Raw genomic sequence first — 21,613 nt, 5'->3', positions numbered from 1 at the left:
GCTTTTGGACCGAGGCCCTCTAGAGTTGAACAAGAGAGATTACAAGCAAGTCTCATGCTTACTAAGATCTATTGTAGGAAACCCCCTTCGAAAGCTGACTAAACTGGCTACTTTTTTGCGTATAAGATGTAGAGTACTGCAATAATTGATACCACTTCTGGATCTTAGGAATACTTACGTTGCCAATTTCAGCAATTTCTTTTTTTGATAAGGATCATCAGATAGATCATGTATAAATCGATGAATGGAAAATGAAGTCAATCAAAAGCCGTTTAGCCGTCTCCAGACAATCTGCAACCCACTAATCCCAACTATACCGGATGTGACATATCTATAATTAGTTTCCATCCGACGAGACGCAAGAAATGAGCTTTAGAAAAAAAAATTCGTATGATATACCAAAATATTTTTTTTGACAGAATTATCCGGGATTATTTCCGAAAATTTCCTTACTCAGGCATTGTTTGCGTCTTCCTTCCTGACGTCGTGGTTATTCTCTGCAGGAAAACAATGGCCCATTTCTTATCCTTCAATTCGTATTTGATTTTACAAACACAACACTTCTGTGCATGGCTTACCTCTGGCCAGAATATCTAATTGTTCCATTTCTACAGTAGCATTTCTTTTCTATCCCTTCCTATATACGACACAACTCATTTTCCCAAACCATGAAGCTTCCCGATATCATTACACGAAAGCGCAGACTCAAAGTCGGTATAAGACCGCAACTCATCATAATAGTGTGCTTCTCGTCACTAACGTCCCTTCTAATCCTTGCCATTGTCACCGGAATATACTTTTCCAAGAATTTGTCTGCGCTACGAGGTGACCGACTTCTGGTCATCGCTCAGCTCAAAGCGGTTCAAGTCAAACAATCCATACAGTTTCTCTACTTCCAAGTAGTGTCGCTATCGCTGAAGGATCTGATATCTTTTCCGCTTTCCTCTTATCGAGCTGGAAATACCTCTGCGGACATGTTTGTTGCGGCGCAAGGTGCCCTTGACCAGTTCCTCTCTTCTTCAGAGACATTTGTTCTGGCTCGGTTGTACAACCTTGATCTCAAGATTGTTGCGCAATCACAGAGTAATGTGCTCAACATAAGTAGCACTGCGCAGGATGCTCTTTATCCGTTGCAACCGAACGCAAGCATTCCTCTCGCTGTCACAACAAAAAACCAGTCAAACGCACTAGGAGCGGGATACATGTCTGGGCCATTGAAAAACTCCTCGGATTATGATGCTGCATATTTCTTGGGAATAACCATTCCCATATATTCGAACTCATCTATTATTATTAACAGACCAGCTGTCTCCGGCTATCTAAGTGTTTTAGCATCTGCCGCAAATGTTCAAGATGCTCTAGAGACTACAGAATCTTCGGATTACGATTCGTTAGCACTTCGAGCAATCTATCAAAATGCATCGGTGGCAGGCGACCCAGTCTATCTCGTAGGTTTCGAGAGTATATTTCCAAACATCAATAGTCCACTCATTCCAAACACACTTTACCCTATTAATAGTTCGGAAGCAGCTGGGCTAGCATTAACCTTTGAAAGTGGACTTGAAAGTGACGCACCGCAAATTGACGGTCCTAATTTAGCTATCGGTTTCACTAGAATCGGCATAGACTCAACTTCTTCTTGGAGTATATTGATTCAACAAAAAAGAAGCACTTTTGTTGCACCTATCAAGAAGCTTACTGATATTATGATCGGAGTTGTGATCGGTACAGGTGCTTTTATGTGCCTTGTTACGTTCGGATTGGCAGTTTGGTTTATCAATCCAATTACTAAATTGAAAGAAGCCACAGAAGAAATTACCCGACTGAAACGCGAGAAAGATTCACAGAATGGGGGATATATTACACCGAACCAGTTTGAACATGCTAGCGCGGCTTCAACCGAAATGAACACCTGCGAGAAAAGAAATTCTGTTAATACAGTCAGCAGTGGAGGCTCAAATGGTTATACTACTGGTATCAGACTTCCAGGTAAAATTCCCAAATCTAAGAAGCTATTTAAAGATGAGTTGACTGAACTCCTGGATGCCTTTAACATTATGACGGAAGAGTTGGAGAAACAATACACTCATTTAGAAGACAGAGTTAAGCAGAGAACCAAAGAGCTAGAAGCCTCGAAAATTGAAGCTGAGGCGGCAAATGAAGCTAAAACCGTCTTCATCGCCAACATTTCCCATGAGTTGCGAACACCACTTAATGGAATTTTGGGTATGACCTCCATCGCAATGGAAGAGACAGATCACCTGCAGATCCAAGATTCTTTGAAGCTTATCCATAGATCTGGAGAGCTTCTTCTCCATATTTTCACGGAGCTTTTGACTTACTCAAAGAATACACTCAACAGATCAAAGCTCGAAAAATCAAACTTTCAGATTCTTGAAGTGGCTCATCAAGTGAAATCAATCTTTGGAAAAGTTGCTCTGGATCAGCGCGTTCACTTCAAAATACTCATTAAACCTAATATCATGAGAAAACTTATTTTGTTTGGGGACTCGAACAGAATAATTCAAATCGTGATGAATCTTGTCTCTAACAGTTTGAAGTTTACTCCCGTGGATGGTTCTGTTGACGTCTCTTTTAAGCTTGTGGGAGAATATGATCACGAAGCTTCGAAGCTCACCGAATTTTCAGAGGTTTGCCTCCTCAAAGAAACTGTAAAATCGGGAAGCAAGCATTCTTCGGAAACTACCAAAGCTGACGAGGAAGATAAACACGCGCAGCTTTCTGTCATAGGAGCTAAGGATGCTATGACATCTTCCAGTGAAGGCGATTCTACGAGTCTCAACGGCGATGAACCTGAGAAGTATCATTCTCTGAACAAAAGCGTCTATTCTACAAAATCCAATGACAACTGTCTCATCAATGACTCAGATGCATCTAGTTTGGCCACCATATCCACCACAGAATATGAAAACACTTTATTCCAATCACAGTTCACCTCAACAAAGCCTTTGCCTCAGGTTCCACGTATTGCAAACCCAAGTTTGGATACAACTTCCTCGCCAAGTGACTTATCGCCAACCGCCGCAGAAATGGATGCTTTAGCAAGCTCTTCGCTGTCCGATGTTCCAGCGCCGAAGCCAGAGGAAAATTCCCCAGGATGGCCAGACGCTGTTGATCACAATCAAACTTCTAATTTTCCACCTCTGCCAGAACTCAACCCAAACAGCTTTAAAAGAAGAACATCTAACCTTTCATTGAAGCATACTGACTCGGATGCTTCCTTCTTGACTACTGAGCTATCAAATAGTGAGCTACTCAAAAACAACAAGGTATATCGTCTACGTAAATTGTATCACCCCAAGACGTGGGTTATACAGATCGAGGTCAAGGATACGGGCTCTGGAATTGAGCCAGCTCTCCAAGAGAAAGTTTTTGAGCCATTCGTCCAGGGTGATCAGACTCTATCGAGAAGTTACGGTGGAACGGGCCTTGGCTTGTCCATTTGTAGACAGCTTGCTAAGATGATGCATGGAACATTAACACTAAAATCAAGCATTGGAAAAGGCTCAACGTTTTTGTTCACTGTTCCTTTACCTCAAAATGGCGAGATTGTTGTTCCCGAAATGGACATGGAAGAATTCAGTAATGACGAGTTCAATTCGAGTTCGAAAATCAATCGCAAGGTTCTTTTCGATATTGCTGATGCCGACGAGCTGGAAAATGACAGAAAAGATTCTACTGCTTCTAATGAGACTGACTCTGCTCCGAAACCAGCAAGGCTTAAATCGTATAGTACTATTCGTAGCACCTCAACAGGCGCTGTGAATCAGATTTCAGGAGAGAGTTGTTTGGACAATTTGTCACATCTTAACATTATGGTTGCAGAAGATAATTCAGTGAACCAAGAGGTCATTAAGAGAATGCTTCGTTTGGAAGGTTTTACTAATATAACCATGGCTGCGAACGGAGCTGAAGCAGTCGACTTGGTCAAAAACTCATATGACACTTTGAAGTTCTACGACATTATCTTCATGGATGTACAAATGCCTAAGATGGATGGTTTGACTGCTACAAAGATCATTCGTAACAACCTACAATTCAAAAAGCCGATCATTGCTTTGACTGCATTCGCAGATGAGAGCAACGTGAAGGAGTGTTTGACTTCTGGCATGTCCGGATTCTTGTCCAAGCCTATTAAGAGAACTAATTTGAGAAAAATTGTCACTGAGTTTAGTCCAGCTTTACTCAGCGGAACAGTTACAACTCCCACAACATTTTCTGAGGAAGAGAAGCGTCTTGGATTCCCATAGTCCTCCAAATGATGATCAAACACCGATTTAAAAAAGCTCAAAATCTTGTTCATTTTTTTCATTAGTACTCGGGGCCTCGTCATTTGTGAATTATTCATAGATAACGCTGATGAAATTTGTTGGAGAGGCCGCACCAATGCGTGGATATCATAATATCAAAGATAGCCAGCATTCTCCAGCCCACACTCCAACATAAAAAAAATTTCAAGAAGACCCTAATGTCAATTTCATTGACATAAACCTATTTGCATATCACTATATTTTCTTGTTCATTTGTTTTAATAGTTTTTTACACGATCAGAATATATGTACTTTCCGTAGAACCACCCTGGTGTGAGCACCACATTATGACCTGCGTCTCAGGTCTGTACCTGTGCTTAAATTAACATAAAAACCAGCCGTCTTTCAGCCCCCTTCTCAAAGCTAGCTTTTTTTGTTCTTGTTAGTCTTCTAACACTGTATTCCTTCCAGAACAACTAAACCGCAAATTTACTCTTTATCGAGGTTCAGCCGTAAACCCCGGCAGATCTGGTCTCTTGCCGGTAAATTAACAATGACGTCCATAGATATTGAGCGCTGGACGCATAATGACAAAAAAACTATCTCACGATCGTTCCTCTATGGGCTCACTTTGCTTGTTGGTCTCATTTGGGGGTCCGTTCTTCTTGTTTCGTCGGTGAATACTTTGGTATCATTAAAAGACGAACTGGTCATTACCACAGCTGTGAACCACATAAATGATGATTACTCGTGGCAAAAATCTTCCTCTAAGCATCAGTTGACTCTCGAGACTTGGAGGAAAGGAACATTCAGACCTACTTTCCAGCTGATACAGTGGATTCAGAGCCCCGAGTCTGTCCACAATGACCAAGGAACCTATCTAGTGAAGGAAACTTCTGACAGCGACAAGAATGCCTACGTAGTGAAAAGCATTCTTGATGACAAATACACCCATACTTTGTTCAGTGGATCGTCGTTCAAGTATCATGGTGTCGAATATAAAGTGCACGACTTACAAGCCTCGCCAGATTTGACTCGCGCCGTAATCAGAACTGATTGGGTTCACGGCTGGAGACATTCGTCCTCGGCACTTTTTTGGATATTAGATGTTGAGAGTCAGCAGATTGTTCCTCTTTTTAACACAAATGACAAAATATCCTTTGCCTCTTGGTCGCCAACATCTGATCACATTGCTTTCGTTTACGACAACAATATTTTTGTCAAGGATCTCGCTTCAGGAACTATATCTCAGCTTACCTTTGATGGCAGTGCTGATGTATTCAACGGGAAGCCAGACTGGGTGTACGAGGAAGAGGTATACGCTTCAGATCGCGTCTTATGGTGGTCGCCTGAAGGCGATAAGTTTACTTTCTTGAAATTCAACGATGCCTCGGTTCCTGACTTCCCAATTCCATACTATGTTCAAGATGGTCACGACGAATATCCAGAGATGGTGTCTTTGAAATATCCGAAGCCAGGCTATTCCAACCCCATTGTTGAATTGGTGGTTGCTCAGCTTCCTAAATCTTCGGGTTCGGCGTTCAAAATGTACAACGTTGATTTCTCCTCGTCTGAAATAAAAGAAAGATTGATCACGGAGGTTCTCTGGGTTTCCAACACTCAAGTACTTGCCAAAATTACAAACCGTGCAAGTGATGTTCAGGAAGTCTACTTGATTCCTTCCGAGCAAGACCAGCAAGTTTCAATCGTAAGGAGTCTCAAGGCCTCAAGTGGATGGTTTGAGGTCAACGCCAATGCCATGTTCGTACCCAAGAATGCTTCTTTGGGTAGATATGCCGATGGCTATATTGACCTTGTTGAGAAGGACGGTTTCAATCACTTAGCTTACTTCCTGCCTCCTGAAAGCTCGAATCCTATCTTTCTTACAGGAGGACAATGGGAAGTTCTATCTAACTACGTGGATTTACAGAACAATATTGTTTACTTTACTGCTACAATCTCAGCTTCTGTGGAACGCCATTTTTACTCAATTGATTTGCTCCATATTTTTCACGAACAGGGTTTGCCTAAAATTAACCCAATAACAAATGGAACAAAATGGTATGGGGGCTCATTCTCTTCAGGCTCCAGATTCTTGCTCTTAAACGATCTCGGTCCTGATGTACCTCTGCAACGTCTTGTCGATTTGCACGAAAACAGGGTCGTTAAGACATTAGAAACCAATGAGCATATCGCAAAACTGATGACAGAATACGACTTGCCAAAGGCCAATGTCTCGGTCATTGATTTAATTCCAGATGGTAACAAAGGAAAATCTATTAAGGTAAACACTGTGGAAATTTTGCCGCCAAACTTCGACCCATCGAAGAGATACCCGGTTCTATTCTACGTTTATGGTGGCCCTGGGTCGCAATTGGTTACACAAACTTTTGCAATTGATTTCAGCCACGTCATCGCAGCTCATTTAAACTCTGTGGTTGTCACTGTCGATGGACGGGGTACCGGGTTTAACAACTTAAATCTGGACTTGGGGTCTCAATTCAAATTTTGTGTTCGTGATAAGTTGGGACATTTTGAGCCACTCGATCAAATTGCAGCTGCGAAAGAATGGGCTAGCCGCACATATGTCGACGAAACGAGAATCGCCATCTGGGGCTGGTCTTACGGAGGCTTTTTGACCTTGAAAACCTTGGAAAAAGACAAGGATCGTGTGTTCTCGTATGGAGTCTCCGTCGCCCCTGTCACTCAGTGGAAGCTTTACGACTCGATCTATACTGAAAGATACATGCGTACTCCTCAGGAGAATCCAGAGGGTTATGTTACAGCAAGCATCTCGGATCCAGAGAGTTTCAAGGATGTCACACGATTCTTGATCATGCATGGATCCGGAGATGACAATGTCCATTTTCAAAACAGCTTGCGTCTTCTCGATGAATTTAATTTACACTCAGTGGAGAATTTTGATTTCATGGTGTTCCCAGATTCAGACCACTCAATCAGCTACCACAATGGTAATAAGGTCGTCTATGACCGTATTGTGGATTGGCTCAGACGCGCTTTTGCCAACGACTTCACTCGTTCAAACTCACCCTCTCTCAATTAGATTATATCACCTAGGAGTCCCGTTTATCATGGCTGAATATTATAATGGAATCCATTCAGAGTGTAATGTGTAATGTCCCATCTCGTATGTGATCCAAGTCAAACTGCAGGGTTTACTGGCAAAAAACTCAAATTCAGTTTCGATGTCAGGCATACGATCTATCTGTGGCAATGAATAGCATCTTCAATGCAATTGACTCTAAGAGGTGTATGCAAATGTGAGTTTTTCGTGGATTTCTTCTTTTTACCAGTCTAGCAAAACAATCGTCTTATCTGGTGTTTATCGGAGTGCGATGCTCATCGGCATTTAGTCCATCATGCGTATGCGCAACGCACCAGTACATGCACTCTACTTTGGTATCTCTCAGTTACAATTATACCTCCAACAATGTATGTAAACTGAGTATTTCAGACTCTTAGAATAATTATAAGTCTTAATATTGCATCAAAGTAGCTCAGCTGCGAATTCCTTGCTCTCTCAGCCGATTCTAGACGTGTTTCATCTGTAGTGGCCGGGTAACACCATCCCTCACGTGGCCTACTGTTCTTGGTCGAAAATTTTTACCACCAGTATAAATACAAGCGTGAACCCGTTAATCCAAGCCGCATCTGACCATCATCATGAAGATTTTTATTGACATTTTCTCCGGCGACGAGTTGTTGTCCGACGCTTACGATGTCAAGGAGGTTGACGGCGTCGTTTACGAGGCTGACTGTGCCATGGTCCAGGTCCGTTCTGGTGGTGACTTTGACATTGGTGCCAACGCTTCCGCTGAGGAGGCTGCTGAGGACTTGGAGGACGGTGTTGAGACCGTCAACAACGTTGTCAACTCCTTCAGATTGCAACAGACCCAATTCGACAAGAAGTCTTTCTTGACCTACATCAAGGGTTACATGAAGGCTGTCAAGGCTAAGTTGGCTGAGACCGCTCCAGACCAGGTTGAGGTCTTCGAGAAGGGTGCTCAAGCTTACGTCAAGAAGGTCATTGGTTCTTTCAAGGACTGGGACTTCTACACTGGTGAGTCCATGGACCCAGATGCCATGGTTGTTTTGTTGAACTACCGTGAGGATGGTGAGACTCCATACGTCGCTGTCTGGAAGCACGGTATCAAGGAGACCAAGATCTAAGTTCAAACCACTTTCAATACATTTAGCACTTAATTAGGTTCGTCTTTGTAGAAGGACTCATTGACGCTTTGTTATCTGTAAACAATGATTCTCTAATGTAATGTCCATGGTGGCATACCTTGTCAATCGAGCATGAAACAGCGGCATGAGCTTATTGATGGCAGTGACACGCGCGTTGTCTATCATAGATCTAGCGATAAGGCCGAGTTGTTCTTTCTCTTTGTAATTAGGGTCCTCGTCACCAGTCATCGAGCCACAGACCGCCCAAGTGACCACTTTTTTCAACACGGAGAACATAGTATCATCTTCAATACCATTAGCAGCAAGATATTCTCTTGATTCGGGTAACATTTGCTCGTAATCACATACATGTCGACAGCACATAGCTACCACCAATCCTTTTAAGTTCTTCAAAGTGGTGGTCAGGTTGAGCAAGCATTTTAAAGTGAGATCCGTGGCAACACCACATAAATGTTTGGAGATGGCTACTACCCCATCAGGCTCCACTGATTCTAGAAATTTGTCCACGACTAAATGCTCGATATCTATGCGAGATCGTTTGATATGAGGATGAATCTCATGTTTTTCACAGTCTTGTAGGATTTTATTGTCTACCTTCATACGGTTACAGCCTCTGTCAATGAAACCAAAACCATATTTGCAATCCTTTGGAAATTGGTTGTTGTAGTCACTCACAACACAAGCATTAATTGTTCTAGACAATTCGCCCTTTCCACAACCAAACTCAACAAAAAAATTATGTGGATTCAATAATTCGAGTTCTTTCAATAGACCAGCTAGCGATGATTGTTGTAATATGTGCTTCTTATTCTCTTTCGCCTGTACCCAACTGTCTAGACCAGGGTGCCGGTAAACCTTCTCCAGCAAGGGTTCAAGAGTTTTACTGTACTCCTTGAGTAATTCTATTACTTTTGTGAAAACTTGGTGTCTCTCATTAATTTGCTCTTCAGTCTTCGTGGCGCACAGATCTAGTTCATTGGACTTCTTAGGGACCTCAATTTGCGATTGCAAAACAGTGTTGTAGTTCTTCTTGTACCATGCCTCATGTGTTTCCACGGCACGAGCGTTACATTTTTTTAGATGCTGTTCTAGATCATTCTTCCAAACGGTGTGTTTTGGATCCAATGGACATGGAATTCGGTCTTGAGCATCGACATCGTCGCTTTTGGGTTGCAACTTTTGGTGATCCAAACAAAACCGATGGTCCTTTTGACGCATCATGCCGCAGCGTCTTTTCTTGTTTAAAAGTATGAATTCGCATCGATTCGGATCAATTGGTTTGCTCTTCTTTCGCCGTTTATTGTCATTCTGGTTAGGCAAATCTGTGGTGGTCATCGTAAGCCCTTCAAAGAACTGAATATAAGTGTAAACCTTTTTCGTTTAACAAAAATAACGTAAGTGTGCCAACTTGGGATTATTTCAAGACTCCACTAAGACTCTTGTCTGTAATTGTTCGCTAATCTCTGGTGTCCTTATCCTGTCGCACAGTACTCCGCGAATGCGATGAGCATCGCGGCGAGCACTTACAACCTACAACCAATTGTGCAACATGAAGGAGAAAAAGAACGAGTTTTGGTGGCTAGATCTTCTAGAAGTAAAATTCACAAATGTCACGCCCCGTTTTGGATTTACGAAAAAACTCATAAATGCGCACAACAACTCGCACCTTTTGAAGAAACTTCCATCCACAAGAAACGATGCACTCAAACAGATACATGCTCTCAAGACCGATTTGTTCATCAAAAAGGCGCACGGCGCTCAAAAGAAAATGAATCGTGAGGTCATTCGTATCTTTAAGCAGCAGAGAAGTAAAAGCGACCGGAGCGAAAAGCTAGACGAACTCTTTAATGATAAAGAATTCGTAACATCCTTAGTGACAGCTAAATTGGCCAAGATCATCTCCGCAGCAATATTGACTAATAAGGAGCTCAAATCTAATCCTCCCAGCTATTTTTCGCCGGAATTAATTAATGTCATTACTGACAAGAGCAATGCCTGTAACCCAACTACATTCTACATCGAGCACTGCCAGAACGACAAGGTTGTAAACGGTTACATTTCTAAATTATGGAACTCCAAGGAAATGAAAGCCCTTTCAAACGAAATTGACTGGACATTCCGCAAGATAAGAGGTAACCTTACAAAAGAGGAGATCGCACAGCATTCGAAGACTTCGGTAAACGTCAAGTCTAAGGACAATCAAAGCAAGAACGGTGATGATTCAGTTGACAGTGAGATTGATAGCGATGAGGAGGAGTCAAATAGTGATTCTGATGACGAAGATATGGATAGGTACGACCATCTCGTAGCAGGCTCCGACAGCGAAATGAGCGATGATGCGGAAAGTGAAATTGAGGGAACGCAACTCAGTCTGAAGAAACAATCGAAGGAGAAAAAAGAGAAAAAAGAGAAGCAGCCTGAGCGTAAACTTCCACAATTGGCATCGGGATATTTTTCCGGAGGTTCAGATGACGAAGACGATGTGGACAACGATAAAGTTGTCAAAGAGGCCACCACCGTTCGCAAGAATAGAAGAGGTCAACGAGCCAGACAAAAGATTTGGGAACAAAAGTACGGGCAAAAAGCGAATCATGTTCAGCAGGAGAACAACAGAATTGCAAGTGAGAGAGAGAAGAAGCAACAGGAGTTCGAAGAAAGACAACGGAAGAGAGACCTCAAAGCCAAGATGGCGGCGGATTTGCCAGACGGCTCAGCTGCCAAACTTGCCGCAACGAACAAATTGCATCCTTCTTGGGAAGCACGAAAGTTGGCCGAGCAAAAGCAAAAGGATGTCAAATTTACAGGGAAAAAAATTACATTCGATTAATTTTCGGATACTTCTGTTCTTTATTTCATTAAAATTTCGTCTTGTCTACTGAAAAGTTTTCTGCTAGTTCAGATTCCGAAAACTTCTCACACACTAAAGGTGACGCAAGGACAAACTTGTATTGGCATTTTTGTGGCTCGAACACAGACAAAAGGTCATGTTCTGGGGCACAGACGAACTCCACAGTTGCAGAACGCTGTGGTCCATTCCAGCATCTATCTCCACCAGTAAAGTGCATCGATTTGCCATCAAAGCCGGTGTACCTTCCAACTAAGGTATTATCTTGATATACAGCATTCATGAATGCTATCCGATAATTGTAGTCTCCAATTTTTTTTTCGTATCCACCACCCTCAATGGCCCTTAGAATGTCATTCTCGCCATAGTCTTGCTTAAATCTTCTTTCGGATGCGTCTAATTCAATCTGTTTTGATTTGATTTCTTGAATAAGCGCCTCGTTTTCTTCGGCGTTGAACGTTTGCTGTTTTGAGAGTTTTGAAGGAGGAGTGCTAATCTCGTTGTTGTGCGGAAACGTCTCGACAAGCTTGTTGTAATAATAATGAATCATATTTTGGAGTGTGGGGAGAATCTTTGACTGGTCATTATCTTGCAAGGCATTCTCTGAACGTTCTATGGTCTGAACAACGATATCTTTATACTCAAGGTCCACCTCAATTTCCTCAGCCTTATTGGAGATGTAATCTTGGTACGTATGAATTGCATTTTTGACAGCAGCATCATTGAAATTGGGATTGTATTTTTCTGTCATTTCGCGGAATGCGCTTTCGAGGGATGCGAGCTTTTTTGTCAAAAGAGAATTCTCAGCCTTAAATGCCTCTAGTTTCCGATTGAGCTTTGCTTCATCAACTACTATGAACTTTTCATCTTTAACTTCGCTGGTCGAAGCTGTTTTTCCACCATCAATTTGTTCATGTAATAGTTCAATCTCTTTACCGAGTTGTGCAAGCTGCTCTTCAGCAATCCGTTTCAATTTGGCAGCTTTCTGCTCGAACTCCAATTTGACCAGAAGTCCTCTTTCGGACTCCTCGCGTCTTTTCGATATGTGCTCGTCGTATTGTTCCTTCACTTTAGCGCAAACATTTGGACATTGTCCGCTGCGGTATTCGTCTGAACCATCGCAGCACAATTCATAGTCACAGACTCCATCATTGAGCTTGTAATTTTCGATGTAATTTGGTTTAAATCCTTGGTTCGCGCAATAAAACAATTGTGGATGTTCCGAAGTGTATTCACAGGCATTTGTGCCCGGTTCATCAGATCCATCAGGACAATCGCAGAAATCGTCATTGATTTGATCAAACAGAAGGACAATCGAAGGGTCCAGAAGGCAATGCCAGAAACCATCGGCATTAGGTTTGTATAGCTCTTGCTTATCAGGACTTACACCCAATATGGACCCGGCAACTACAACAGACGCAGCGAATCCGGAAAGGTAGGCTCGCAAAAACATCTAGACTCGATTGAATAAAAGTGTATCCGATTGAAAGCTTGGCTTGCCACCCTCTTGAACTATCTTGATTTTTATGGATATCTGTTCTCCAACTTATATGAAGACTGTACAGTTGTGTGTAGAAGAGGGCCCTGTTTATTTGATTCAGGCCACTGAAAGGTGGTAAATACAAGAACTCGAATCTTCAACTCTTCTGATCTTTAACTATTCCCACGGTTTCATTCCCTATTTTATTACAATCCCTGTTAGACTAATTAAGGCTTTTAGACACTTTGATATAGAGGCTTTTACTTTTGTGTTTCCTTTTTTTTGCCAACACCTAATTGCACAGAATTGCCTTTCGCCTGAATATGGCTCTGATAGTGAAGAGTCTATGAAATCAATCATTCTTGATACAACATGTCCTGAAAGCTCCACGTACTCCTCTCCGTGTCCAGAATCGCCCAAGGAGTGGTCTGTGAATCTAAGCACTACTAAATGTTTGAAGCTCACAAGACCACTTCTCGCGAAAATTCACAAGCTAGTTGATTTGCATGATAAGAACCCCACCCAATTTCAGTTTGACGTGAACAGGTGCTCCTTGTTGCACAAGAAAGCACTTGACTCGTTTATCAATCCATCTACCTCACAACAAAGGCTTTTGGAACTAAGACCTTTCCTACAGACGGAAGTATTCGAAGCTTTTTGCGAAATTTTCATGAATTTCAAAAAGCTTACTGCTGTCTTGTTCGATATGGACCTCAATCCCAAGCGCAAAAGACACAGAACGGGTCCCATCCAACATAGCTTGCTGTGTATTCCTGGCGCAAATGTTCCTAGATTGACAACACTAGCGGCTCTTAAGATGGGCAAGTCAATCGCGCTAGGTACAAAAACAAGCTTTCAGCGTATCAATCAAGCTATGGCTTTCAATCCTGACACCTTCCCCCAGCACCTAAGGCAGTATTGTGATGACCTTGAAGACAATATTGAACCGTGGCTCTCCATGGAGCCCCAACCTATTTTTGGTAGGTACACAAACACTTTGCTTTTTGGATACGTCATACATATTCTAGTGATGCATCTGAATACCCTATTCTACACATTGATCCCCGTACTACTCCATTGGCTTGAAGAATGTCGAGTTCCAGTGGTACGATGCTTTTTCAGTAGCTATTGGAACTTCTCTAGAACTGACGGTGACTTGAAGAACTTCCAAGACCTTCTTACCTTGACTTGTGAATCCAGCAAGGATACATTTTGGCTTTTTTACAAGAATGGGTATTGGCAAAATCTTGTCACAACCTTACAACTCACCTCTTCGAACACTAGTAGATATGATGTTTACTGTCAGTTCCATGCATTGATGCTCGACGCCTTTTCGAACACTGATAAACTAGATATAAAACGCGATCGGCTCAAAGAAACATACAGGCTTATGAGGCTCAATTCTCAGTATTCAAGAAATTCAGCAATCTTGACATGCATTATAGCGCTATTCATAGAGTCTAACTCGAGAGGTCTAGCAATGGCCACATTATCAAAAGACACTCATAATACCCTCCTAAAAACTTATGTTAAGACGGCTGAATTTGCTCTGCAATGGCTTGCCCTCAACGACAATTGCATTTTTCACTTCCAAGACAATGGTAACATCCAGATTTTCAATTCTCTTTTGCAGTTATCTGCATTTAACCACAAGCAATCGAATAAAATAGTGGATTATTTGTTGAAACACTCAAGCCGGAGAAAGATTCAACATCTAATAACGCAAATCCTCGACCTAGACGCTCGGATCTGCGCTCTCGCGATGGCTATTCAAGCTTTGCGAAGCTTCTATTTGAACGTACCTTTCAAAGGTGGCTTTAATAAAGTTCTGCCTGAAGATGTAGCGGAATCGTTTCGACGAATTTTCGAAGATGACCTTCATGGCTCAGTTTATCAGGACTTTCTCGACTGGCTCAGTGAATCGAATGACGCGAATTTAAACGATCTCGGCGAAAGTATTTTGGAGCGGTTTTGCGATCTGAAAGGAGCTACAAAGCGTAGAAGACTAATATAGTTCAATTTAATATGTTTGTTCCAATTTTCTAAAGCCCTTGCCATCAGCGACAATTAAGTCGCCATTATACTCTGAACCTGTGATAACTTTTTCGCATGTTTCAATGACGTCAGCAAGTGGTACTTGTGGGAGGGACTTGGATCCAGTTTTCCCCATTTCTGTTTCTGGGACTAGACCAGGTAAAACTGCATTCACTCTAACTTTACCTCCCAACTCGTTCAGTAGGGACTGAGTAAATCCCAAAAGCCCCGATTTCAGGGCAGCGTATGGTGTCGTGCCCCCAATTGTAACTCCACTCAATGAGAGCATTGAAGAAATGTTCAAAATGCTAGGAACGACCTTGGTCTTCCTCAGATACTTGATCATAGGCATGATTGCCATCTTACTAAGAAGGATAGGAGAAAGCAAGTTGACCTGCAATGTATCCGCAACAGCTTCATTGGAAAGCTTGTACAACAAGTTATGATTTGCAACTCCAGCGCAATTAACCAAAATCGAGCTCTCGTCAAAGGTCTTGCTCAATTCATCTGTTCTTGATGTTCCAGCCTCACGCATGAGTTTCAGGAGATCATACACTACATAATCATGTTTTTGGTCGGAATCGGTGGAGAGCTTGTCCAATGTGTCTGAAAGAAGGGCCTCGTTTCTGGAGACCATTGTAATGGCGCATCCTAGTTGGGAAAGGCGCACTGCTAAAGCACTCCCGATACCTTTGGAAGCGCCTGTTATAACTGCTCTTTGACCTGCAAGCATTTTAGTTGTATTTCGTGATTGGAGACATTCCCAGTCGTATTTATGGGGTTGCAAATACCTGCAGAATTGACATTGCTGAAGCAATCAAATACATCAAGATTTATTGCTGAGAGTAGCGAAATCTTCATTTGCCATTTAAATTACATCATCGCTTCAACACGCTTTAAATCTTTTGTCTTTTATTTTGATAATTTTAAAATTAAGTTTGCGTCTCGCCCGTAAAATTTCACAAATCAGTAGATCATTGCAGAGAATTGCAAAACCGGTGGGAATGCTCTAGTAACGCACAACTTTGAAACAGACACCATAAAATAAACAATGAAGCGCGTAAAAAAAAGAGATAAAAAAAAAAAGAATCACATCTGTTGTTTCTCATGATAGGATTTAATATATCAGCACGTATTAAAGCACTGGTCACAGCCTTCCAGATGATTCATAAGGCAATGACATCAGAAAGGATTCAATATATAGTAGTTCAATTTTAGCAAGAAAAGAGCTGAGTCGCAAGGGAATATAGAGATGCCTAGTAGCCTCACAATAAAAGTGTACAAGTTGCTATATAGCAAACGTCATTTTTCCAACAAACATCAAATGACTCCGTGGCCAAGCTGGTTAAGGCGTAAGACTGTTAATCTTGAGATCGTGAGTTCGATCCTCACCGGGGTCGTTTGCCTTTATGGCCAAGTTGGTAAGGCACCTCACTAGTAATGAGGAGATCGTCAGTTCGAATCTGGCTGAAGGCATTTCTTTTTTATTTCTTGTATTTACTGCTGGTAGTTTTTTCGTCTGCAAAGAAAAGGTATTCTAAATTACCGTTGTGGTGGAAGAAATCATTAAAATCGATGCCATGAAGTTTCTCTGCAAACCCTAAGTAGAGACGCCTCAAGCTTGAGATTTTAGGAAATGAATCACAAAGCCCGTGGTACGGAGCTTTTTGAATTTTGAAGAGTCTCAAGTCTGTCAACCTAGTAAATTCTGTGAGGTTCATTGATTTCAATATCGTGTCATAAGTCATTGGCAGATCGAGTTCGAGCCATTCTAGTGCACTGCCAGAGATTTGTAAACTCGTAAGGTTATGACTCGATTTGAGTTTAAATCTTCTAGTACAATTGTTGAGTTCAATCCTGACTTCATTTTTTCTTTGCATGCCCATCGGGCTAGTGATGAAGATATTAATTGACTCGAGCTGGAAACAATGGACCACACTTGCGAAGTCAGCGAATAGATCTTCGCAAATTTCTAATTTAAGTGACAAAGTTAGACTCAGAAGATCAGAGAATTTTGTGAGGTACTCGAGACACGCTTGTAAGCTGCTTTGTGTGCTCACTTTCAAATGTAGCTCTAGTACTTTATGATTAGATCTGCGCCAAACGTCGATTAAGAGGAGAAGAAGTGCAGCAAACTCGAAGTTATTACCAAAGTCAGCTTGCAACAAGACCAGAGAGCTTTTGCGTAGGACTTTGAGATTTCCTGATGGTGTGAGTTCTCTGAAATTAGTACAGAGAATGTCCCTTCTCTCGTGAATAGGAGCGTACAAACCGAAGTCGTGATGATCATTATCGAATTCTGGGGATTCAATTTTAATTTCCACTGACAGTGTTGTTTGGATTTGATGATATGCACATACATATGTATCTCTGCATTGGAGAAATGACTTCAACGATTCAGTTGGTAAGTGGCTAAACACCTGTGATAGTATATCTGTTGGTAGATCCGTGAAGAACATATTAGTACAAGAATTTGAAAGTATCCGGGCGAGGAGTTTATATATAATCGGAAAAAGAAAACAAATGCGGTGGGGCGAGGGCTTAAACGACCTTAGATGAGATATACTGATAAGAGACAGGTCCTGTGATCTGCCATATGCCGAATGGTCCGATTCGGAGCCCTCACGTGAATGTGTCAACCAATTTCTTTTTTAAAGGAAGAAAATCAAAAAAAATTAGAGACCAGCTCGGTTTTCAACGGCCATCTCCTTATGAAAATTGTAGTTTTTGATATCAAATTATGCTTTCTATTTCCTACACTCTTTGGGCTAAAACCTTCCAGAAAACCTAGTTGAGGACAGGCTTCCCATGTGCACATCATAAGAGTATAATCTTAGCTATTCATGTGACTATGATTCAACAAAAAAGGCCTGCGCTACAAAGACATGAATCGTGAGGTCGTTTGAATTCAGGCCAGATGGATCAATATGTTTATCAGTTTCTTCTTTCTTGTATGAGCCTTTGTGCCTTATCCTAGCGCATGAGCCTCATCTATGGTATGTAGACAATCTTGATTTCACACAATGACATGTTGAATCCTTTGAAAAAGCGCTTTACTCGCTTGTCAACACCGCCGAAATTCCCATTAGTCCCAACAAACCGAACTTGAAATACTGGTTTTCAGTAAGCAAGATCGTCACATAACCAAGCTTAGGAAAGAAAAATTTGGCAGTACCAACCAAATCCGTTTTTTGGTTAAGATACAGCTGGCCCTTGGCATAAAGTGGAAGATCATCTTGCATGTTGTTGTCACCCTTAGTAAGTAGAAGCTGTTTTTCTGTACTATGATGCTCACGAAGAACTCTGTGCACAATAGGAATGCTTTTGTCGGCAATTTCATACACAACAATATCTCCGACGCGAGCTTGCTGGTCTCTGTTCCACAAAAGCAAGATATCACCTCTGTCGAAGGCAGGTAACATCGACCCCGACAAAACAACCACAATCGGCGAATGGGAGTTGGTGACTAATCCTAAGGCTTTCCATGCTACAAAGGCCGACAGGAAGACATATGCTAACGTGAGCAATTGCGTCAATTGTTCTCGGAGATTCATGATGGTGAGGAGTATAGAAATGGTATGTGTTGGAGGTATGATTGTACACAGGGCTAATACAGGAAAATCAGAGTTAGCGGGAAACAAATCGCGGGATCCAGGTATGAAATAAATAAGCAAATTACCAAAGGTCTAAAAATTTGGTTGACGTGTTTCACAGGAGAAATGTATTGCGTATGCTTCGGTGGTACGCACAAGAGTGACTGACAGAAGGATCACATCAAGGAGTTTAAAACATGCTGTGATTTACAATTATGGCATTGCAGCAAGATCAAGAGACCAAATGAGAATTTTATCGATGATCCCATTGTGAACCTTAAAGCTCAATACGTTTAGAGTTTACTGAAAGTACTATCGAAGCAGAATGAGAATGAACAAAAGCGAGTCTATACTCAACAAAATTGATACTCATGAATTCTTATATATTTGACCTACCATGGTTTTAAAGGGCTCTTCTTTTAAATCTAAGTTTCGATCATGGGTAAACTTTCTCATAATTCATACAAGGGTTCCATTTCTTCATATGACCACACGTCTGTTGATTGAAAAAACCAAGCATTTCTTCCAAAATTTCACCTGCACATTGACACACTAAATTCTTTGACCACCAAACGACAGCAGAGATGTACAAGCGATGCGAATTTAATTCAGATCAAAACCTCATTTTAAAAAACTTGAGCAAGAATACAAAAAGTGAGCGGATCCATTCTTAATAATTTGGTTTGCGATTAAACCCTTTTTTTGTTGATTTTCCGTTTTCGGAAGGCTGATTACCAACGATGCAGGCACCAAAACAATAACACACATCGACCTCTCAGTTCATTGATTCTTCGAAACTTCTCATCAACCACCAGAATCTCCTAAAGAATCACCATGGGTGCATTTGGAAACGACTCGTCCATCGAGGGCGATGTTTATGTCCAAAGGCTCGCCACCTACATTCGTAGAAATGAAGAGGCATTGGCGAATGGTCTTTTGTGCTTCTCCAAAACGAGAACACTGTCAAAGGTAAAACCGCTTCGGCCAAGCTTTACGATTCATCATCTTTACTATGTCACTGAGCGGATCGCTAACTCTACATTAGATGTTGACACCGGACCTCTCAACATCAAGTTGGATACCCCAAATCATGAACCGACATTTATCTCATTCATGGCCAATAATGCTCGCAACCAGCGTCACTTTGAAAGTGACGCCAAATCCATTACTTCGATCAATTCTGTTAAGTCTATCGTGTCCAGTGCGTCTGTTTATTGGATGTCATTTTCCTTCAGTAAAGATCCAAAAGTCATTCAAAAAGATGTGAAATATTTGTATTCGTCTTTCACCAAGATTCCATGCTTAGTGCTCAGTCCTCATACGAAGATCAACAGTATTGCCGGTTACGAAGAGTACCCCTGTGACACATCACTCCCTCTTCGAATGTTCAAGAATCTTCAAGTGTTCGAGCTTTTTGAGTATGAGCCTCATGAGGTCTATGGGTGGCACACTTTAAGTGAAAAGTTACGCATACTTATTGTCCGCAAGACCAAAGTTTCAGATTTGGCAGAGATACTTTTCTCGTTGGTAATTGATGATGAAAATGGCAGGTCCTCTTTCAACAGCAATCGTCAAAGCCGCAAATTTCCATACAGCAACAGTCCCGATGTCAACGAAGCTCAAAATCTCATGGCTTCGCAGTCCCGGATGCGCCTGGAAAGGACAATGTCTACTCCTCACTTTCTGAGCAATTCATGGAGGGACGGCTCCTACAACCCTAGAGAAGATAAACACATTCATTCAAACATCTTGAATGAGCTGTCTAGTAACAAATTACCAGATGCAAAATGGCAGTACCTCAAACAACTAACTGTTAGTGAGAGCTCTATCGGCTCTGTCATGCCATATGTCTTTGAGCCGTTGACCAATCTCGTCAAATTGAACCTTTCTGGAAATTTACTTGAAGATATTCCTGATGGTCTTCATCATTTAAGAAACATCAAGTACATCAATCTTGCTGACAATTACATCACTAACTTGAAAAAGCTTCCTCTGAACTTGAAACACCTCACGACAATTAATTTCAACAATAACAAGATTGAAAGTCTTGATGGGATCCAAAATCTTTTAACGGTACAACGTGTTGATCTCAGGCGAAATAAATTGAGTGCACTCTCTCAATTAAGAGGGCTTATACAATTGGTTGCCTCGCCAGGAGCTGAACTTAATAACATCTTTATCAGTAGTAACAGCCTTCCAAGAACATACAGAGCAGAACTATTCAACCTATTTAATGGTGCCAGGCCAAAGAATGAGATCAAAATCGACGACTCCAGGCCAGGATATTTTGAAAGCGCGATGCTTTTAGACCCAGAAGGGTCCCTTAAACACTACCGAAAATTTATGAACTTGGATTCTCCAGAAGATTCGGAGCTGCAAGCATCAGAGCAGGAATCTGTAGCTGTTCCTCCGGCCATCTCTAAAGAACTTAACTTAAGACCCCGTACACCAGAAAGGCAACGTGTTTCGAGCCGACTTACATCTACAAGTGATGTCTTAGAGTCTTTGACAAAGCTCGACATCCAAGACCTCGAGAATACCATTACTAGCCGTAAGCAGAGTAGTGTGATGACCACAGCATCCTCAACAGCGGAAACGACGCCAAAGGTATTCACGCCAACTTCTCTGGTCAACAGTGCTCAGTCCAGCCCGTCACTCAAGAGCTTCCCCAAGACAATATTACCGTTGCTTCCAAATCAGAACTTGGGTAATCAGCCACATTATCCAACAGGAAAGATGCCACCAATGGTTAGACAATATCTGTCCCCAATGTTGTACATGACTGGAAATGGTTCAGAAAGTACTCTTAGAAGCTCAGTAACAATGCATCGTATTGACTTAGACTCACCGGCCACACAGAATCCAGCGCCGAGTGTGATAACTGCAGTTCAAGTACAGGTAGAGGGTTTTCAATAGCTTTTAATTTTTACAGCTGGATTTTAGGGAACAATAAACGACCTCAAAACATTACCAAGAATTTTCAACTCTGTTCATTTCTTCGTGGCGCCATGACGTTTCTCTTCAAACTACCTAGTCTTTCCTCAAGCCAAAAAATCGCGTTACGATGTATTGGATTTTGTTCATACTTTTTCCTTTCATTGGATTTCTGTTGGATTTTGGCGAAATTCAATTTCGAGCAGCCATAGCTCGCGAGGAAGCCAGCCACGAGCTAAACAGA

General features: G+C 41.7%; 11 protein-coding genes and 2 non-coding genes across 13 annotated transcripts; 8 read left to right on the top strand and 5 right to left on the bottom strand.

Moving 5' to 3' along the window:
- Window positions 1-668: 668 nt before the first annotated feature.
- Window positions 669-4,271, top strand: PUMCH_000385 (uncharacterized protein; the record flags this gene model as incomplete). Its single annotated transcript, XM_063019475.1, has 1 exon — window positions 669-4,271. One exon carries the CDS (start codon window positions 669-671, stop codon window positions 4,269-4,271), a length of 3,603 nt encoding a protein of 1,200 aa, XP_062875545.1.
- A 553-nt stretch (window positions 4,272-4,824) lies between these two features.
- On the top strand, window positions 4,825-7,335 carry PUMCH_000384 (uncharacterized protein; the record flags this gene model as incomplete). The annotated part of the gene is made up of 1 exon (XM_063019474.1): window positions 4,825-7,335. The coding sequence occupies one exon, from the start codon at window positions 4,825-4,827 to the stop codon at window positions 7,333-7,335; it is 2,511 nt and encodes an 836-aa protein (XP_062875544.1).
- A 620-nt stretch (window positions 7,336-7,955) lies between these two features.
- On the top strand, window positions 7,956-8,462 carry PUMCH_000383 (uncharacterized protein; the record flags this gene model as incomplete). The annotated part of the gene is made up of 1 exon (XM_063019473.1): window positions 7,956-8,462. One exon carries the CDS (start codon window positions 7,956-7,958, stop codon window positions 8,460-8,462), a length of 507 nt encoding a protein of 168 aa, XP_062875543.1.
- Window positions 8,463-8,519: 57 nt separating this feature from the next.
- PUMCH_000382 (uncharacterized protein) lies at window positions 8,520-9,818 on the bottom strand (the record flags this gene model as incomplete). The annotated part of the gene is made up of 1 exon (XM_063019472.1): window positions 8,520-9,818. The coding sequence occupies one exon, from the start codon at window positions 9,816-9,818 to the stop codon at window positions 8,520-8,522; it is 1,299 nt and encodes a 432-aa protein (XP_062875542.1).
- Window positions 9,819-10,032: 214 nt separating this feature from the next.
- PUMCH_000381 (uncharacterized protein) lies at window positions 10,033-11,310 on the top strand (the record flags this gene model as incomplete). The annotated part of the gene is made up of 1 exon (XM_063019471.1): window positions 10,033-11,310. One exon carries the CDS (start codon window positions 10,033-10,035, stop codon window positions 11,308-11,310), a length of 1,278 nt encoding a protein of 425 aa, XP_062875541.1.
- A 28-nt stretch (window positions 11,311-11,338) lies between these two features.
- PUMCH_000380 (uncharacterized protein) lies at window positions 11,339-12,781 on the bottom strand (the record flags this gene model as incomplete). Its single annotated transcript, XM_063019470.1, has 1 exon — window positions 11,339-12,781. The coding sequence occupies one exon, from the start codon at window positions 12,779-12,781 to the stop codon at window positions 11,339-11,341; it is 1,443 nt and encodes a 480-aa protein (XP_062875540.1).
- Window positions 12,782-13,154: 373 nt separating this feature from the next.
- On the top strand, window positions 13,155-14,822 carry PUMCH_000379 (uncharacterized protein; the record flags this gene model as incomplete). Its single annotated transcript, XM_063019469.1, has 1 exon — window positions 13,155-14,822. The coding sequence occupies one exon, from the start codon at window positions 13,155-13,157 to the stop codon at window positions 14,820-14,822; it is 1,668 nt and encodes a 555-aa protein (XP_062875539.1).
- Window positions 14,823-14,828: 6 nt separating this feature from the next.
- Window positions 14,829-15,575, bottom strand: PUMCH_000378 (uncharacterized protein; the record flags this gene model as incomplete). Its single annotated transcript, XM_063019468.1, has 1 exon — window positions 14,829-15,575. One exon carries the CDS (start codon window positions 15,573-15,575, stop codon window positions 14,829-14,831), a length of 747 nt encoding a protein of 248 aa, XP_062875538.1.
- A 593-nt stretch (window positions 15,576-16,168) lies between these two features.
- On the top strand, window positions 16,169-16,242 carry PUMCH_000377. The gene has a single exon. It is a non-coding gene; the product is annotated as a tRNA-Asn (tRNA).
- A 3-nt stretch (window positions 16,243-16,245) lies between these two features.
- PUMCH_000376 lies at window positions 16,246-16,318 on the top strand. Its single transcript has one exon. It is a non-coding gene; the product is annotated as a tRNA-Thr (tRNA).
- An 8-nt stretch (window positions 16,319-16,326) lies between these two features.
- On the bottom strand, window positions 16,327-17,301 carry PUMCH_000375 (uncharacterized protein; the record flags this gene model as incomplete). Its single annotated transcript, XM_063019467.1, has 1 exon — window positions 16,327-17,301. One exon carries the CDS (start codon window positions 17,299-17,301, stop codon window positions 16,327-16,329), a length of 975 nt encoding a protein of 324 aa, XP_062875537.1.
- Window positions 17,302-17,895: 594 nt separating this feature from the next.
- On the bottom strand, window positions 17,896-18,396 carry PUMCH_000374 (uncharacterized protein; the record flags this gene model as incomplete). The annotated part of the gene is made up of 1 exon (XM_063019466.1): window positions 17,896-18,396. One exon carries the CDS (start codon window positions 18,394-18,396, stop codon window positions 17,896-17,898), a length of 501 nt encoding a protein of 166 aa, XP_062875536.1.
- An 873-nt stretch (window positions 18,397-19,269) lies between these two features.
- Window positions 19,270-21,351, top strand: PUMCH_000373 (uncharacterized protein; the record flags this gene model as incomplete). The annotated part of the gene is made up of 1 exon (XM_063019465.1): window positions 19,270-21,351. The coding sequence occupies one exon, from the start codon at window positions 19,270-19,272 to the stop codon at window positions 21,349-21,351; it is 2,082 nt and encodes a 693-aa protein (XP_062875535.1).
- Between the last annotated feature and the right edge of the window lie 262 nt (window positions 21,352-21,613).

Source organism: Australozyma saopauloensis, chromosome 1 (assembly GCF_035610405.1).
Source record: "Australozyma saopauloensis chromosome 1, complete sequence".
In the NCBI taxonomy this organism is placed as follows: Eukaryota; Fungi; Ascomycota; class Pichiomycetes; order Serinales; family Metschnikowiaceae; genus Australozyma; species Australozyma saopauloensis.
The sequence above is the reverse complement of the archived record's forward strand: the minus strand, read 5'-3'. Positions and strand labels throughout refer to the sequence as shown.